The 19,907-nt window shown below is 37.6% G+C and overlaps 1 protein-coding gene across 14 annotated transcripts in view; it reads left to right on the top strand.

The window, feature by feature from the left end:
- CHD9 (chromodomain helicase DNA binding protein 9) overlaps positions 1-19,907 on the top strand; it is a 226,055-nt gene that overhangs the window by 189,265 nt on the left and 16,883 nt on the right. For 12 of the 14 annotated variants that reach the window (XM_061387182.1, XM_061387184.1, XM_061387181.1 and 9 more), the window contains 10 exons: positions 440-599; positions 1,041-1,130; positions 8,088-8,191; positions 8,683-8,800; positions 9,418-9,475; positions 11,828-11,870; positions 12,228-12,447; positions 14,618-14,820; positions 17,045-17,953; positions 19,121-19,284. In XM_061387182.1, coding sequence (XP_061243166.1) covers positions 440-599; positions 1,041-1,130; positions 8,088-8,191; positions 8,683-8,800; positions 9,418-9,475; positions 11,828-11,870; positions 12,228-12,447; positions 14,618-14,820; positions 17,045-17,953; positions 19,121-19,284 — 2,069 coding nt within the window. The remainder of the gene's footprint in view (positions 1-439; positions 600-1,040; positions 1,131-8,087; positions 8,192-8,682; positions 8,801-9,417; positions 9,476-11,827; positions 11,871-12,227; positions 12,448-14,617; positions 14,821-17,044; positions 17,954-19,120; positions 19,285-19,907) is intronic. The other 2 variants (XM_061387187.1, XM_061387189.1) reach the window with 1 other exon arrangement.

Raw genomic sequence — 19,907 nt, forward strand, 5'->3', positions numbered from 1 at the left:
AAATATTAATATTTGAAAAGATACATCAAGTATACCATGATTTTGAAAGAAGAGTAAACACACTTTTGGAAAACAGATCTTTTAGCCACAACTTACACTTTTGTAACTAAGGCAGCAAAAAGTAAAGCACAGGGAAAGGTTTGATCTTTTGGTTTTTACATTTAGAAAAAAAATGTTTTGGAACATAGAGGTAATCAGAATGATTAATTAGAGATATTAAATTGGGTGTTTGGCAGAAATTGTGTTAATATGTGTGGAGTCATTGTATTGACTTATCTTGTAATTGAGTTAATATTGATACCATTAACGTTTCAAAGATCTCTGTATAGCCTCCACAGACCTCTGAAAGCCTCCAGAAGTTACTTGCATTGTAAAAATGTTTCAAACTGAATATCTTTATACAAATTATCCCTGATTTCATCTGTCCTCATTTCAACAGGCCTGTCAGCCCCGGTACCGAGAGGTAGAAAAGGGAAGAAAGTAAAGACTCAAACAAGCTCATTTGATATACAAAAAGCAGAATGGCTTCGAAAATACAATCCTGAGCAACTACTTCAAGATGAAGGCTACAAAAAACATATAAAACACCACTGTAATAAGTAGGTAGTAGGGTATTTTTAACACAACTCATTAAGAGTTTACTTTTCTGAATTTTAACAATCTTAAAGCATGCTGATTTGGAATACAGAGACAGTGTGGTCTAGGACCAGTCCTAATCCTAATCTTACAGGGTGTCCTTCAGCAAATCATGGTACCTCTTGTGTCACTTTTCATCAACAGAGAGAGAAATAAAACTGACCTCCAAGTGATCTCGTTGTATCTTACTTGGCTCTAAAATAATGATGATTGTGAAGATTTTGGAGAAACCTATTATATATATATATATATATATGGTAGTAATGGGGTTAATTTAATCAGAAGTAATTATTATTATTTCATTATAAAAATTCTGTATACAAATTCTTTTTAAATTTTAACCCCATGAATGAAATTTCTTTAATGATGATTAATGTCTTTTGATTTTTTCCCCTCATTTTTAGAGTTTTGCTTCGTGTAAGGATGCTGTATTATCTAAAGCAAGAAGTCATTGGAAATGAGTGTCAGAAAGTTTTTGATGGAGTTGATGCAAGGTAAATAACATGTTTATATTTAGTTTTTAGCAACATGATGAGGCAAAAGTTAAATGACTAGGAAATTGTATATTAAGTGGCTCTTTATTCAGTGAAATTCACGGAAAGGAAAATCTACCAAATTTAGAGTAATCCTTGTCAATTTGTTGCCTTTCATCAGTAATCTCATTGTTGGCTCTGTCACTGAAAATTACAAGAAGAGTGAAAATAGCAGTAGTAGCAGCTTGCTACTACCATCTGAAGTGAAAGTTGCTCAGTTGTGTCCAACTCTCTGCAACCCCATGAACTATACAGTCCTTGGAAGTCTCCAGGCCAGAATACTGGAGTGTGTAACCTTTCCCTTCTCCAGGGGATCTTCCCAACCCCAGGATCAAACCCAGGTCTCCCACATTGCAAGTGGATTCTTTACTGGCTGAGACACCAGGGAAGCCCTCCTTTCTGGTTGTGGTGGTTAAACAGCTTATTTATGTTTAATCCCATTTGAGATTAATGATCATAAGTTTGAAGTGAGTCATTTGACAGGGCTCATGCGATTTTCTCCAGCAATGTTCAACTGCTTAGTTATAGGCAAAAAGGTAAGTGGATTTTTAGGTTTAACATGAATTGGGGTTGTGTCATGTGTGTAGAACAGAGGGAAAAGCCGGCAAAGAATTTTAGTGAGTACAGTGCTGGACTCAGTTCAGTTCAGTCACTTGGTTGTGTCCAACTCTTTGCTACCCCATGAATCCCAGCACGCCAGGCCTCCCTGTCCATCACCAACTCCCGGAGTTCACCCAGACTCACGTCCATTGAGTCAGTGATGCCATCCAGCCATCTAATCCTCTGTCGTCCCCTTCTCCTCCTGCCCCCAATCCCTCCCAGCATCAGAGTCTTTTCCAGTGAGTCAACTCTTTGCATGAGGTGGCCAAAGTACTGGAGAGAATGCTTATTTATAATGAGGAAAGTGGGGGATGAAAACTGGGGAAGAGAGTGATGATGGATACTGAGTGGTAAGATGGGGGACACCATGATGAAGCTGGAGAATTATAGTGAAAAGTACCCAAGTTAATTGAGTTGGAAGGAACTGACAGTTGGAATTCAGATTGAAGAGATAATGCTGCTATTGGTGATGGTAAGATTAAGTACATGACCGTGTGCATGTGTGGCTGTGGTAGAGAGAAAAAAAAGATGATGTAAAGGTCAAGGAACTGAGAGACCAAGTATTGGATGGATCACATGAGGATGCACAAGTCTCTCATTGTAGTAAGAGGGAGGAAACTTAAGTTTTAGGGCTCTACTACCATATCTAAGCCCTAAAACTGTAATTCTCTAGCTTCATCATGGTGTTGGTGTCCCCATGTTAACCACTTACTATTCATCATCACTTTCATCCCCCACTTTCCTCATTATAAATAAGCATTCTGTAGTCCAGCACTGTACTCACTAAAATTCTTTGCCTGCTTTTCCCTCTGTTCTACATACGTGACACAACCCCAATTCATGTTAAACCTAAAAATCCATTTACCTTTTTGCCTATATCTGAGCAGTTGAACATTGCTGGAGAAAATCACACAAACTCTGCCAAATGACTCACTTCAAATTTATGATCATTAATCTCAAATGTGATTAAACACAAATAAGCTTTTTAACCAACATGACCAGAAAGTTCATTTACCAGTTCTTCAAGAGGACCATTCCATACCTCTCTCCTCAAACCATCTTCCTATCCTACTAGCATCCCCTCCAGTAATGACTTCGGTATATATTTCATGAAGAAAATAGAAACAGACAAGAGCCACCTTCAGTTCTACTTGTCATATGTGTCCCCCTATTTATTCCTTCTCTCGGGATGCCCTAGAAATCTTCCTCCTCATCCTCTTAAGAGCAGCCCTTATGCTTGGAACTCATCTCTTACCTTTTAAAGATTTTACACCTTTGTTTCCTGAATCATCATTTCCCCCACTCTTTACTGACTCATTCTCTTGGCATATAAGCATTCCTTAATATCATTCACTTTAAAAAGAACAAAAAACCTACTATAATATACCTACATCCTTCTAATCCATTTCTCTGCTGTCCTTCACAAAAATAGAGAGCTGTGTGGGTTGATAATCTTATACCTCTTTACTTTGCATTTTCTCTTCTGCCTATTCCAGTTAATCCTATATCTCCACTCTGATTTTTAGTAAGGCCACTAATAACCTAGAGTGTGAAGTTTAGATGTCTCTGAACTTACTCTCTTTCTCCCTTCTTGAAATGATGTCTTCAGGAGACATCCATGCTACTACACCCACCTGGTTGTGCTTTTTTCCTCGTTGGTTTTCTTATTTTCCTTTGCTAGCTCTTCTTCTTCTAAAAGAGGCTTCCCAGGTGGTTCAGCTTTTAAGCATCCATCGGCTATTGCAGGAGATGCCGGTGCAATCCCTGGGTCAGGACGATCCCATGGAGTATTCTTGCCTGGAAAATCCCATGGACAGAGGAGCCTGGCAGGCTACAGTTCACAGGGTCGCCAAGAGTAGGATATGGCTGAGAGACTAAACAACAGCAGTCCCTCTGATAGAGCTCTAGATGTTGGATTGGTCAAGAGCTGTGTCCTCAGCTTGCTTTCTTGTCTGTTCTTTCTCCTTAGGTGAACCTATGCAGCCTCATCATATCAAATATAATCTATACATAGATGACTGTCATATTTACATATTCATCCCAGACCTTTCCCCTCAGCTCCAAAGTCTAAAGCAGCTGCCTCAAACATCTCCACTTGAAATATCTGATTAACATCTCAGTCTTCCCCTGCATCTTCCAAATCTTCTATCTCCTTTTCTTCCCTCCCCACCTTCCCACATTCGGGCCTTCTGCATCCTAGTAAATCTACCACCCAGTTGCTCTGGTATTATTCTTGATTATTCTCTTCTCCTCAAATCCTACAGGAAGACTTGTTAGTTTGACAAAGTATATGCGAAGTCTGAGCACTTTTTCACTCTTGCCTCTGCTGACTCCCCAGTGCAAGCCTCCATTATCTCATGTTTAGACTTTTACAATGGCCTCCTTATTGCGTCTCTTTGCCTCTTCTTTTTCAAGAGTCGTTGGATTTTTTTGTTGTTGTTTTGGCACAGCCCCACGATTTGCAGGATCTTAGTTCCCTGACCAGGGAGTGAACCCAGGCCCCCTGCAGTGGAAGCACAGGGTTCTAACCACTACTGAACTGCCAGGGAATTCCCATTTTTGCATCTTTTGCCTCTCTACAGTTGGACCTTGATACAGAAGCCAGAGTGGTCTTTGTAAAGCAAAAATCAGGCCAAGGCACTCCTCTTCTTAGAACCTTCTCATTTCTCTTAGAATAAAGACCTATCCTATAGTGCCCTACATAAGTATGGGCCTTCCTCCTCCACTCTGTCCTTCATCCACAATGTTCCTCCAGCATGTTAGGCTCATTCTGTGCTGTTTCCCCAGTGCAATACTCTTTCCCCTCATTTTCCACAGAAGTGCCTGCTCCCATCATGCAGGTCTAAGCTTAGGTTTCACTTCTGCAGATAGGCCTTCCCTGCCCACTCTAGCTAAAGCAGCCCACCGGTCACTGACTATGACTTAACCTTATTTTATCTCATTCATGATGCCTACTAGTATTAAAAATTGTATTTATTTTTAAATTGTATTTCTCCTGTCAGTACAATTTAAGCTGACTGAAGGTGACATCTGCTTTCTGTCTTATTGATGATCATATTCCTAGCCCCAGAACCTGGGAAATAGTAACAATCAGTAAATATAATTTGTTGTTGACTGATCGGCTCCTCTTTTTCTTTGCTCTGATTGAATTCAACCCCTCTGTGATTTCCTAGGAACTGTGATCTTTGAATTATCCTCTTTCATTATTCTCTCCTTCACTGGTTTCTCATTTGGGTTTTATTTGGATTTTAACGTATTCATCTCTCTCACAACATACTCCCTCATTGCCTCCAGGCCTTTGTGTTCTTGAGGCAACATTCTCTTCCCCATTTTCCTCCCTTCTCCCTCTCTTACTACTCAGGTGACCTCAAATCAGCCTCCCTGTCTTCTCAACTGGGTGCCTTGTCACAGCACTCATCACAGGTGTTGAAGAGGTTTTGCAGATACTTCTTCAAAAGGGAAGGGATCTGTCTATCTTATTATTGCCATTGTTAGCATGTAGTGAATACTGTTTAAATCTATTTTGAATGGATAATCTGGCCAGGGGAAGTCAGAGGCTTTATGCAAGAGATTGCAGAAATTAACAACAGGAGTATATGCACCTTATTGTATTCCTTTCCCCAGCAGTTAACGAACACTTAACATGCATATGGCACATTTAAACGATGAGGTATATACTGAGTGCCCTTTACTAGTCGCTCCGTCGTGTCCAACTCTGTGACCCCACGGACTGTAGCCCACCAGGCTTCTGTGCCCATGGAATTCTCCAGGCGAGAATACTGGAGTGGATTGCCATTCCCTTCTCCAGAGGAACTTCCCACCCTAGAACCCTGGTCTCCTGCATCGCAGGCAGATTCTTTACCAACTGAGCTATCAGGGAAGCCTCCTTTACTCTTTAAAAGAAGGAAAAAAACCTTCCACCTCAGATGTCACAGTGTTTTGAGCTTAGAGTGCCACCTGCTGGTTTGTATAGGGAAATACAGTATCTGACCCACTTGATAATTCCCCTTTGGGTATCCTGTCTCCAGTGTTCTTTTCCTCTTTTTCCTTTATCATTCTGTGCTTCTGCTTTGATTAATCCTGACCAGGAATGCAATCAAAACTAAATATCTTCTTTAACTGTGTTTTTCCTCATCTGTTTTTCAGCTTTTGCCATATCACAGGAAAACCTCTCTTCCTCTTTCTGCACTAAATTAAAAAATATTGTGATTGTGACACTTCTGTTTTTAAGCAAAATAAGATATAATGAGATGTGCATTTTAGAATGCTGAAAAATGTCTTTCAGTCTCCTGGCAAAACACGAAAAATAAAAAGTGATTTCCTTATGTTTTATTTACTTATAAAACTTATAACTCTTTTTCATTGTCATTGTCTTTTATTTCAACTATATTAGTGCTTAAATATTGGGTTCTTGTGAACCAGACCAGAAACGTTGATCACTTATTTTATATCTGTATGAAAGTTTGAGTTCCCAAAGATAACCAACTTGTAGATGAACTTTTGTCACACAACTTAGGAAACTCTTCATATCTTACATCCATAGTCCTTTGTTAATTTATAAAATTTATGATGCTAAGGTGAAGAGATGAAATGTAACTAAATTTGTGGGGTTTTTTTTTTATGTGTTGTGTCTTTAAATCATATCTGTGATTCTTTGAAAACTGATAATTCATTAATTTCATAGAGAAATTCTCAAGTAGAATTTTGATTCCCTGGGGTATTATGCTGTGCTTAATCACTCAGTCGTGTCCGACTCTTTGCAACCCACTGGAGAATAGCCTACTATGCTCTTCTGTTCGTGGGGATTCTCCAGGCAAAAATACTGGAGTGGGTTGCCATGCCCTCCTCCAGGGAATCTTCCTGGCCCATGGATCGAACTCAGGTCTCCTGCATTGGAGGTGGATTCTTCACCCTTTGAGCTACCAGGGAACCCCAAGAATACTGGAGTGGGTAGCCTATCCCTTCTCCAGGAGACCTTCCCAACCCAGGAATCAAACTGGGGTCTCCTGCATTGCAGGAGGATTCTTGCCAGCTGAGCTACTAGGCAAGCCTTATTCAATCTCTGCCCCTTTGGCTGTTGAATACAATATAAGAATGACATATATTTGTATAAAAATTAGTGATATTTGCTAATCCTTGTCAGACATTATTAACTCTATGCTAGGCTGAAGGAGACAGTAGCTTGAATCTCTGGTAAAGAAGTGAACATTTCAGTCCTTTTATGTGTGGCATCTTTCCCTTTTTAGAGGTATATATTACTTTAGAAGTGTGTTACTTGCAGAATGTTTCTGGGAAAATAATAATTTCAAGTGATAAAGGAAAAGAAAGTTATATTTATAAAATTATAAGTGCTGTAGTTGTTTTATATTAATGTAAACCACCAAATTACCAGAGCATCATGGATTTATCATTGTGTTTTTAGTAACTTATCATATTATCGTTTTGTGGCATGGTATTATAAACAGCATAAAAACAGCACTTTGAGTGTTTTCATCAAATTATTAATCAAAAACTTGCATTTTCCTCTGCTTATAAGCAGTGCTTCATTTTTCAGTGTGACTTCGTAGCAATTGTTGCTGTTGCTGTTCAGTCACTCAGTCATGTCCAACTCTTTGCAGCCCCATGGACTGCAGCATGCCAGGCTTCCCTGTCCTTCACCATCTCCCAGAGCTTGCTCAAACTCATGTCCCTTGAGTCGGTGATGCCATCCAACCCTCTCGTCCTCTGTCATCCCCTTCTCCTCCTACCTTCAATCTTTCCCAACATCAGGGTCTTTTCTAATGAGTGGGCTCTTCGCATCAGGGGGCCAAAATATTGGAGCTTCAGCATCAGTCCTTCCAATGAATGTTCAGGATTGATTTCCTATTCCTAGCAATAGCAGTCTAAAAGAGATATAACTTGTTTTACAATGTAGAGCAATTGATTTGCTTTTTTAGGGCCTCAGTCTCTTCATATACAAAATAAAATATTTGAACCAGATGATTCTGGTCACATTGTTTGCTGACATAATCAGGTAGAACCTTTTGTCTGTATCTGAAGGAAATCAGTGAAAAGAATATTATTCCTTAAGGATAAAGTAAACCTATTGGAACTTACTTCTTCTGTTGTGCTTAAAAGTATTAATTCATTTTATGATATCTTTGTAGTTATTGTGCAATTTTATAATTTTAATTGGTGATAATTGTGGGAAATAATAAAATAAAGTTATATCCGCTTTTTGTTAAAAACCACAATGCTTTTTAGAAGCTGTGTAAACTTTTGCCTCCTCTTAGACTTGTTTATAGTAACTCATAAAGTCATATCATGCTTTTTTTTAAGTGACATTGATGTTTGGGTCCCAGAACCAGACCACTCAGAAGTTCCAGCTGAGTGGTGGGATTTTGATGCTGATAAGTCACTCCTTATTGGAGTTTTTAAACATGGTAAGTGAGAAGTAAGATAGGTAGAGTCTTCATCTCTGTATACTGTTAAGTCAGCTATGTCTTAATTTATTGATTTCCACTTACAGCCTTATTTCAGTAACACCCATTGAATACACTGTATAAAGTATATACTCTCAAACTGTCCATCAGTCACTACATTTTCTTATGAGTGAGTGGCATATATAAACTGCTTCTCCCGGACATGTCTCATGTAACATTCCCTCTCAGGAAGAGTTTTTACGTGAGATTTGTTGCATGTGATCAGCTTTTCCTCTTTTTCAGTGTAACTGATAAATTTAATCTAGATTCCTAAATATACTTATTGTCAGACCATGTAATGTTTGTGATAATTTCTAGAAAATGTTTAACCTGTATCATTTTAATATATGGTCCCTTTAGTCCAGGAACATCACCCATCATAAATATGAGAAATACTTACATGTTTTTCTTTTTTTTACCCTTTTTACCTCCAAAATTGGTGGTCCCTCTAGGTTATGAAAAATATAACACTATCCGAGCAGACCCGGCATTGTGCTTCTTGGAAAGAGTGGGAAAACCTGATGAGAAAGCAGTTGCTGCGGAACAGAGGGCAAATGATTATATGGATGGGTACGTGCATTTCAGAAGCATGAGTTCTCCGTATATCTCTGTCAACATCAGCATGTTCTATGTCAGTGATGTTTCTCTTTAAATAAAGTAGTAGTAAGAGATTTTGGAGTTTACAATCCAAACGAGCTAATGATAGTCTAATAAATCAGCACTTGTCAAACAGAGTGTGAATGAAGAAAGAGACTGGACCTTCCCCACACCCATTCATTTGATCAGTTCTTCACTTGTCCATTCTTAGTAGTCACAGCAATTAAGACCATAAAATTCTGAAGGTGTAAGAGGGAAGAAAAAGGCTAAGCATACACAATTGAAGAGAAACATGGTGTTCATTATACCTGTTTCTTTTCTCACCGAAAGCGAAAAGTAAGAGACTGTGTTAAGATTAATATCACATTTATAAGTGAACTTGGGGGTAAATTAGAACTAGCTTTCTTCTGACTTGCCATGTAATTGCCTTCATGCTAATAGACTTGAGCTCCTCTGGCTAAAGAACAGAGACTTCAGTCTGACCTTTAAAACATTAAAAAGTCTTTCCAACAGTACCCCATTTGTTTGTCCAGCCAAGGGAAATTTGAAGTTCGGGAACAATAATGATGGCATTTGTTCGTATTTAACAGGGATGTGGAAGATCCAGAATACAAACCTGCCCCAGCTATCTTTAAAGATGATATAGAGGTATGCTTTGGATCATGTTTTTAAGTCATCAATTCTAGTTATCCATGTTTTCTTTTGCTTGCTTTTTTTATGTGTGTTTTTCCTTTATATGTTTTTATTATGCATCATTTCTCAGAAGTTAGTGACCAGCTTAGGTTGCCAGACATCACAAATAAGCATTTAGAATTTGCTTGATCTCCCCTTCTAGACAAGCTGGAGAGTGGTTTGGACATATGGATGAAATGGAACTTGCCAACATGCTACAATGCTAGGAACCAAAGAAACACAGTGTTCAGGGGCAAAATCCCAAAGCAGAGTGAAAACTAGATACTAAGGTACACAGCAACAGGTAGAAACTGTGCCTCCGTAAAACAGTTTGAAATAGAGGGTAGAGCCTAGAGGAATTTTGAGCTGCTAAAGCACAGTTCTAAGTGTTCTATTTATGGAAAGTCAAAAAGAAGAAAAAGAGTTGTTGAAAGTACAGAAAATAATCTGTTGGATTGGAGAAATGATATTAAAAGAGGAGAGGAATTTCTCCAGTATTTCTAAGAACATAGTAAAGACTAAACAATGCTATGGCTGTCAGGTAGGATTTGCTGGCCTTGGTTGCCAAGGGAATGGGACATTGGTGTGGTGCCTACATGAGGTTTAGGCCAGTGTGTACTAGTGAGAATGATATCCAGTAAAATCAGAACCCTTAAATAGTACTTTCTGCCAAATTGTGCATAAAAACGTAGAAATTTATCTCAGCATGGGCTTCAGGTAAGGAGAAAATTATCTCCCCTGAGAATTCATAACCATAGGCCTACCTTTTCTTGAGTTTATGGTTTGATTTTTTTTTTTTTTTTAATTTAATCTGCATGGTCCAGGAATTCTCAAGGCAAAAAATGTAATATAAAAAGAGATCCCAAGCTGGTAATACACTTGAGGTACCTGGTGAAAGAAAACAAACAAAGATAAAGAAATAATAGAAGAAACAACTTCAGTTGAGATTATATTTGCGTCCTGAAGATAAAAGCCTTCCATGAAATAAGGTCAAAATCCAAAACTTAATCTATGAGGAACAATTTACCATGAGTTAATGTTAGCAAATACAACAAAGAACAAGATTAGATCTCTAAGAATTTCTAATAATAGATCTCCTGAAATAGAAAATAAATAAATTTTTTACTGATTAAAGACATTAAAGAAAACTAAGAACAGAACAAAAGAAAGCATATGATTTTAAAAGGGACATGTGAAGGAGAATTATATATAACTTTAGAAGTGGAAAATATTGACCTTGAAATTTAAAACTTAACAAATAAGTTAAACCTTGTGCTGGAGAAGCAAATTAGACACAGTTCATGAGAGAAGAAATTATTTACAATATAGAAGAAATTATCCATAATGTAGCATGATGAATCAGTTTGAGCCAAAAAGAGAGAAACCACATAGTGATTTCAATAGGGAAAGCATGATGTAAAGACTTACTGATTGTGATAGAGGAATTGAAATAATGAGAGAGAGACTAGAAAGCAGTGTCGGGAACTCTAAAGAATGTAAGAATAGCCACTGCTCCTAAGGCTGAGATACAGCACCCAGGGAAGGATCCTGTCCCCACGAGGGCTAAGGGTATGGCCTTAGTAAACAGAGGACTGTTATCGAAAAGATTAGAAATAACAAGTATTGGATAGGATGCAGAGAAAAGTGAAACCTTATACATGGTTGGCGGGAATGCAAATTGGTGTGGCCACTATGGAAAACAGTATGGAGGTTCCTTAAAAATTAAAAATCGTCATGTGATCCAGCAGCCAAACTACAGGTACTTAGCCTTTAAAGAAAAACACAAATTTGAAAAGATATATGCACCCCTATCACATGTTGTTTCAAGTATTATTTATAATAACCAAGATGTGGTAACAGCCTAAGTGTCTTTTGATGGAAAAATGGGTAAAGAGATTGTGAGAGATATATACATAACACACATTTTCATATATATGTTTATGTATGTATGTATACAATGGAATATTATTCAGTCTTTAAAAAGACTGACGTCTTCTCATTTGCAACAACATGGATGGACCTTGAGAACGTTATGCTAAGTGAAATAAGTCAGAGAAAGACAAATACCGTGTGATCTCTTAATATGTGGAATCTAAAAAAGAACATATTTTTAAACTAAATTGATAGATAAAGAGAACAGATTGTGCTTGCCAGAGGCTAGGAGTTAGAGATGAGGTGGAAATGGGTGAACTGTTTTTGGTTTGGGTTTTTTTAGTTTAAATAAATTTTTAAAATTCTATTGCAAACAAAATATTAAAAAGAAAATCGATTCTCTTATTGTATCTTGACCCAGTTTCCCTGTGACAGATTTCTGTTTTCTTTTGAAAGGATGATGTTTCCTCACCAGGAGATCTTGTTATAGCAGATGGAGGTAAATAACGTTTCTTTCTTTAGTAGTATTGTAAATTAACATTGCCATGATACCATGAGATAAGTAAACTAGTACACTGTTATATGTTTCAAATGTACATGAAATTTATTTACGGTTGCAATCATTATAAAACATAGTTGATTGAAAGTTTAACAATATTTTTAGTTCTTAGAGCTCTAATTAAAGCTTTTTTAAAAGATTTGTTTTTGCATTTCACTTAATTGGATTAAAAGAAAAAATTAAGTAGGGAAATTTTGCTGCTTTTGTGAGCTTCATGACAGTATTTAGTTTTTTTGTGTGTTTGTTTTTTAGTTGTGTGTTTTTTTTTTTAATTGACATGAGTTTGTTTAAATGTAGATGGTCAGCTGATGGAGGGTGATAAAGTTTATTGGCCTACTCAGTCAGCTTTAACTACCCGTTTGAGGCGTCTCATTACTGCATATCAGCGTACTAATAAAAACAGACAAATCCAGCAGATACAACCTACTTTCCCTGTGCCTGCCAGTGTTATGCAGCCTCTTTATGAAGAAGCCACTCTTAACCCTAAAATGGCAGCCAAGATAGAAAGACAGCAGAGGTAAGACTAAGGTTTTAATATATAGTATCTAAATATACTATTCATTCTGAAGTCTGTTAGGCTGTGATTATCTCACTTTGCTAAAAACATATCTAGGTAGAGAAGTTGGTCACAGCAAAATGCTTTATGCACACATACATGTGTACATAAGTATATGCACACACAAAGATGGTTAGACTAACACAGATTGCATTTTATAGTTACTAGGTCTTATTTTATGTGTAATTCATGTTTATGAACAGTGAGGTGTAAGGAAAATGAAGGTGAAAACTCAACAATTAAATTATAAATGAAATGTATTTTTAAATTATATGAAATAAATTCCACTGTGTCTTATTTCACATGATGGCATTAATGAAGTACAGAATTCATGAAAGAGAAGTTCGTCTCTGCTTTTTATAGAGGATGAACCCTTAAAGCTACTGATGTCAAAGGGAAATAAATGGTAGTAGAACTTCTTGCAAGAGATCTTATTAGGAAGACAGGCACACTTCTCTCATCCCCAAAACTTTAACTTCTTAAAAAGGATAGAATCCCTGGAAAAGAGTAAAGAAAGTTTAGCAATAACCTGGCCTCCTTGTTAAACCTGGATCTTTGGATTTTTTCTGAATGATAAATCACTCTTCCTTTGTTTCACTCGAGGCACATTCATTGTAACCAGAATTTACTCCAACATTTAAGATTTTAGCTATCCTAGATGTAATATTCAAATGCCGCTACCTATGTAAATACACTGTTTCAGTTACCTGTCCTTGCATAACCTCCCATCCCATTACACAGTGATGTAAAGCAACATCGGTTTTTTTATTTCTCACGATTCTGTGGGTTGACCAGGTGGTTCTTCTGCTTCCCATGGTGTTGGCCAGAGTGTGGGAAGGGTTTGAAAATTGAGTTAGTTGCACAGTCACATCTGACTCTGTGATCCCACGAACTGTAGCCCACCAGGCTCCTCTGTCTGTGGAATTCTCCAGTCAAGAATACTGGAGTGGGTTGCCATTTCCTTCTCCAGGGGATCTTCCCAACCCAGGGATCAAACCTGGGACTCCTTCATTGCAGGCAGTTTCCAAGAGGGAGCGTTCCAAATGCCAAAGGCTGAAGTTGCAGGTTTTTTATGGCCCAGCCTCGGCAGTTACAGAGTGTCACAGCTGCCACCCTACTGTTGGTCAAAAAAATCACAGGGCCAACCATGATTTAAGGGAAATGAGTTGCATCTCTCAAATGGAAGAGTGGCAAAGAATTTGTGGCCATCTTCAATCTGCCACATACATTTTGCCTCAGTCTATATCTTTAGGAAGATTTAGATAATCTTCCTAAAGTTTTAGTTTTATCATAATATTCAGTACCCTGTATTTCGTACAAGGATAAAGTCTAACTTCTTAAGCCTTAATTCAAGAGTCTCTTCAGTTTAGGCCTTAGCATGCATTTATAATTTTATTCACTACTATTTCCTCAGCCTGAGTGCCCCACTTAGTCTTGATTCAATATCCTGCTTAAGTTGTTCTTGTCACCGAGAATATTCTTATTAACTCTTTAGTCTATACATGGCCCTACTATTCCTTCAGTGTTCAACATGGGTTCTTTATCCTCTGTTGGTTTTTTCCTGCACTAGACTAGCTCACAGTATTCTTTGTTTTCTGCACTCGTATAGCACTTAGCTAAAAAAAGCTAGTCATTTTCAAAATGATAAAAGATCCTGTAATAACATTTATCTTTTCCTTTCCATGTCTTATCTAACCTGTAAACAAATGCCATTTAATTCTGTGATGTCTTTCTTGATTAGTCAAGTTTGAACAAATCCTTCCATCTTCTGTGCTGTCCTAAACTTGTGGTTTCTATAATACATACAACTATAAAATACTACCTTATACTGTAAATATGTTTGAAATGTTTTATCCAAAGGGAGGGTCATCATGTCTTACACATTCTTGTATCCCATGCATATTTTTTCACACAGTTAAGTATGCAAAAAAACCATTATTGTCTGAAGGAAAAGAAACATGGGTAGAGATGAGTCAACTAGCATTTTTAAATGTGTTTATAAGGCAACCCTGGATTTAATCTTTTAAAGTGTTAGGTACTTGAAGTGTTTTTGAATTTTACAATAGTTATTTATATTCAGCATTAATATTATTTCCATGAACAATGTGACTTTTTCTTTAATTCAAAATAGATGGACAAGAAGAGAAGAAGCTGATTTTTACAGAGTTGTATCTACATTTGGAGTGGTATTTGATCCTGACAGAGGCCAGTTTGATTGGACAAAATTTAGGGCTATGGCTCGGCTACATAAGAAAACTGACGATAGCTTAGAGAAATATCTGTACGCATTCATGTCAATGTGTCGGAGGGTTTGTCGTCTTCCTTCCAAAGAAGGTATGTATAAAATTTTTTTTTCCTTTGTTTCAATCAAAGAAACAATTAAAATCCAGAAATTCCCAGCTTTTTAATACAGTTTCATGTGATTCAACATTTCACCAGTTTTTCTGAATTGTAAGTAAACTCTGCTTAACAGTCCTTTATTCCTTAATTCTACTCTTGAAATGAGAGCTAAAGAGAATACAGGTACACATTTAATTTTGAGAAAATAGTGTTTTTATTTAGAACTAGATTTATGATTGTCGAGGGTGGGAAAATAAAGGATAGCTTTTGGTAAATAGAACTAACCTATATTTTTAGTCTGTCTAATAGGAACTGTGCTGGAGGGCTTATTTAGCACAAATGATTTTGCAAGAAATGAGGCCTCCATTCAAAAGACATTTTAGTAGGAAAATCCACCCAGGGCCTTCAGAAAACAAAACCAAAACAAGAGCAATTAATCAGAGCTGCTAATTCTCAGCCAATTTAATTGATTTTGAATCCCAGGTGGGGAGTTTTCATATATCCCTCACATTTCCTCCCATAATATTAAAATCTTAAATCACTAATCATCTTGCTGCTGCTGCTGCTAAGTCACTTCAGTCATGTCCAACTCTCTGCAACCCCATAGACGGCAGCCCACCAGGCTCTCCCTTCCCTGGGATTCTCCAGGCAAGAATGCTGGAGTGGGTTGCCATTTCCTTCTTCAATACATGAAAGTGAAAAGTGAAACTGAAGTCTTAGTCGAGTCCAACTCTTGGTGACCCCATGGACTGCAGCCCACCAGGCTCCTCTGTCCATGGGATTTTCCAGGCAAGAGTACCAGAGTGGGTTGTCATTGCCTTCTCTGAAATTATTAGTCCAGGAAACTAACATTAGTACAATACCATTAACTAAACACCTTTTCAAGTCTTATCTGTTTTTCTACTAATGTCCTTTTTTGTTCCAAGAGCCCATGTTGAATTCCATTGTTGTTTTCCCTTCACCTCCTGCAGTCTGTCACAGTTCCTCAGTTTGGGTTTGTTTGTTTGTTTCGTCTTTAATGACGCTGATACCGTTGATCAGTTTTGCCAAAAACCCTTCAATTTGGATTTGTCTTGTGTTTTCACATGATTGTGTTGAGGTTATGCCTTTTTTTTTTTGCAAGAATAGCTTAGAATTGATGTTGTGTCTTTCTCAGAACGTAACATCAAGGGGCTCATGATGTCAGTGCGTCTTTTTACTGATGATGTAGCCCTTGATTCTTTGTTAAGCTTAGGTAGTTTCTGCTGCGTTTCTCCAGTGTAAAATTATGTTCTCCCCTGTAGTTAACAGATTATCTTAAGAAGATACTTTGAGACCACACAAATCCTATTCTCCTCAAACTTTCACCCACTGATTTTAGTAACCATCAGTAGATCTTGTCTGCAGCAGTTTTTAACTGTGCAGTTCTACTGCAAGGAAAAACTGTTCCTTCTCCCCAGTCTACTCAATTATTTATTCATATTCATATTTATTCAAATGTGTGTTTATTTTTTATTCTGTAGGTTATAATCCAGTACTGTCAGTGTTAATTCTGGTGTTCATATTGTTCTAAATCTGGCCATTAGTAGCTCTTCAGGTAGTCTCTACATTATTCCAACAAACCTCTATCTTTTTTTGAGTACTTTCCAACTGCCAGTGTCTCTGCTGATAAAGATATGACCCCACCAAAAAGAAGAGTGTGGTCTGATGTTGAAATGGAACTGTCTCAGACTAGTAGTCATACACCATTTGACAATTGTTCCTATGTTTATATCAAATTTTAAGAAAGACTTTGGTGTCCCTGTGAGTCCACTGTAACACTCTGAGTTACCTCAGTGCACTTAAAGATATACGGACTTAAGTTTGCCTATGGGATGTTATTTTAACGTTTAATTTGTATTTATAAGTGAGTTTGAGTGCTTTTCTCTTTGATTAAAATGGAGTAGTGTGACATTAGCTCATAGAGAATTTCTTAAAAGTTCATCCTAGTTCTATTAACATACTTACAAAGTAATCTTAATGTTTTATTTAACTTTCTATAGATCCAGTGTTATGTGTTACATGGTTATTAATACTTCTTTCTAAAACTTACATTTCTCCTCATTTAAAACTGTTAAAATGAAATTCTGAAACTATACAAGATATTGAGTAGATGTATATTTTAGAAGTTGCATTATTTGTTTTAAACCTATAATGAAATATTTTTTAGGGTAATATGTTTGTTCTTGTCTCAATATAGAATTGGTGGATCCAAGTATTTTTATCCAGCCAATCACAGAAGAACGTGCTTCTCGGACTTTATATCGCATTGAACTTCTAAGGAAAGTAAGGGAACAGGCCCTCCGACATCCACAATTGTTTGAGCGCTTGAAGCTTTGCCATCCAAATCCAGACTTACCAGTCTGGTGGGAATGTGGCTCTCATGATAGGGACTTGCTCATTGGAGCTGCTAAACACGGGGTGAGCCGAACAGACTATCATATTCTTCGGGACCCTGAACTCTCATTTATGGCCGCTCAGAGGAACTACAGTCAAAGTAAGATGGCTCATTCAAGGACTTCTACCCCACTTTTACAGCAATATCAAGTAGCACTTTCTGCTTCTCCTCTTACCTCTCTACCTAGGCTCCTAGATCCTAAAGCTGTTATTCTAGAGGATGTGAAAGTTAAAAGTGAAAACCTTAAAGAGGAGCCTCAGTCTTCTGAAGAAGAGTCTATGTCTTCTGAGGAAACCAGGACACTAATAAAGTCTGAGCCTGTAAGTCCAAAGAATGGTGTTTTACCACAGGCTACTGGAGACCAGAAATCTGGTGGAAAAGGTGAAACAGACAGACGCATGGTTGCAGCCAGAACAGAGCCTCTAACTCCAAACCCGGCTTCTAAGAAACAGCGAGTCCACAAGAGAGGATCAGAGTCTAGTTCTGATTCTGACTCTGATTCTGAGAGATCATCCTGTTCTTCCAGATCATCTTCTTCCTCGTCTTCCTCCTCTTCGTGTTCCCACTCTCGATCAGGCTCTAGCTCTTCTTCTTCCTCCTCTTGTTCTTCAGCATCATCTTCATCCTCATCCTCATCTTCCTCTTCCTCATCCTCCTCCTCATCTTCGTCAGAAGAAAGTGACAGTGAAGAAGAGGAAGTCCAAAAGCGAGGTATATGCATAAAGTGCTTTTGCTATTTTAAGACATTTCATATGCAAATGAGAAGTGATTCAGATTGCTTAAGCATGCTTAAAATTGTTAGTTTAAATTTTACGTGTACAGATTTTCTTAAAGAAGGACTGCTGAAAATGCAACTAGATTACTGGTTCATACTCTGTATTCAGTATTCACATTGCAAAATGGGTTAGTCAAACAGAGGATTAGAGACTTGGCACAGTAATTTTATTTCTTTGTGATTGCCTTAAATTTAGTATTGTATTTTTCCTAAAACAAGTTCATCAGTGAGCAAATAAAGATAATAATTTTATAATAGACACCAGTCCGACTAACAAGACCCTACTTGGGCCTACTCAGAAAGGTCTAGCGGAGGAACTCCAGCCTGTCCATAGAGTAGTGGTAGGCGGTCCTCTTCTGTGGGCGTCCTTGTTGCAGTCTAACAGTTCAGGTGTAAGGAAATGTGAGTGAGTATGAGTGCATTAGTCGCTCAGCCGTGTCCAACTCTTTGCTACCCCATAGATTGGGGCCCACCAGGCTCCTCCATCCACGAGATTTTCCAGGCAAGGATACTGGAGTGGGTAGCCATTCCCTTTCCCAGGGGATCTTCCCAACCCAGGGATCAAACCCAGGTCTTGCAGGTAGACTCTACCGTCTGAGCCACTAGGGAAGACTAAAGAATGAGTCAACATCAAATGGGCACAGGAGCCATAATAGCAAGCATCTCCTGGAACAACTCCACAAGCATGACTTTCTGGGTTTTCACACAGGACATGCCCAATTACAAGAGTTCCCTCCTGAAAGAATGATACCCTCCCCAGCAAATATTTGTGCCCTCCCAGTCCAAATTGATAAACTCCTGAGTTTACCAATCACGAATGTATGTGTTTTCAGGGAAACAGACCTAGAGAGTTACCACAGGTCAAATCTTCTTGCAGAAAGGGATGTTTGGTTAACCCTATTCCTTCAAACTCTGTAATGCCACTTATTTGGCTTTTGCTATAATTTAAAAAATAATGAGTACTTTATTGTATTCTAGGTGATTTTTTTTTAACTTCTCAACTTTTCATTTTCAAATCCTAATTATATAAGATTTGAGAAGTACATGCAAAATTGTGTTACACAGTCTTTAAAACAATTATAATTGGTCATAATTATTCTTAGCAGAAGGTACCCCTCACATGAAAGCCTACGATGAAGAAAGTGTCGCATCACTGAGCACTACCCAGGATGAGACCCAGGATAGTTTCCAGATGAACAACGGGACCGCAGAGTCTGCTTACATCCTACAGGGTGGATACATGCTGGCAGCATCATATTGGCCAAAGGTAAGTAAATCATTTCTTGGTGATATAGTTCATTTTTTAAAATATTTTTCTGTCTATCTTTAACGGTAGATAATCTTATTATGTAGGAAAATAGAGTCACTATCATGTGTGGGATGACCATTTGGTGTTAGCATTAAAAGTAACAACTATTACTGTCCACTATTACTCCATTAGATCTATGTCCTTAAATGTATATGATTATCAACCTTAGAATATTCAGAAGAAAAGATAATGAATGCTTATGTTCACATACAATTCAGATGCTTCTTTATGAAATAAGTGCTTTTAAGTGGGTCTTCTTTAAGAAAATTTACGAACCAGTTGTGACCTAGAAAAATGTTCGTTTAAGTACATGTACATACAGTGGTGGAAGCTCAGACTGGATTAAGACAGTTCTTCCTTCCTCCAGTATGTGACTGGATTAGTAGAAGAGTACTTAACTTTAGAAATGAGAGAGAAGAGAACTCTCTACTCTTCTGTATACTCCTGAGTTTGACTTTTTTATGAAGACCCTGTATTACTCTTTAAAAACAAAAGAACAGCAAAATATCTTTATACTTTTTAACTTCACCAATGGAAATTTATACAGAATTGTAATATGTATGTGAGAAAATGTATGCATA

This window comes from Bos javanicus, chromosome 18 (assembly GCF_032452875.1).
Source record: "Bos javanicus breed banteng chromosome 18, ARS-OSU_banteng_1.0, whole genome shotgun sequence".
In the NCBI taxonomy this organism is placed as follows: domain Eukaryota; kingdom Metazoa; phylum Chordata; class Mammalia; order Artiodactyla; family Bovidae; genus Bos; species Bos javanicus.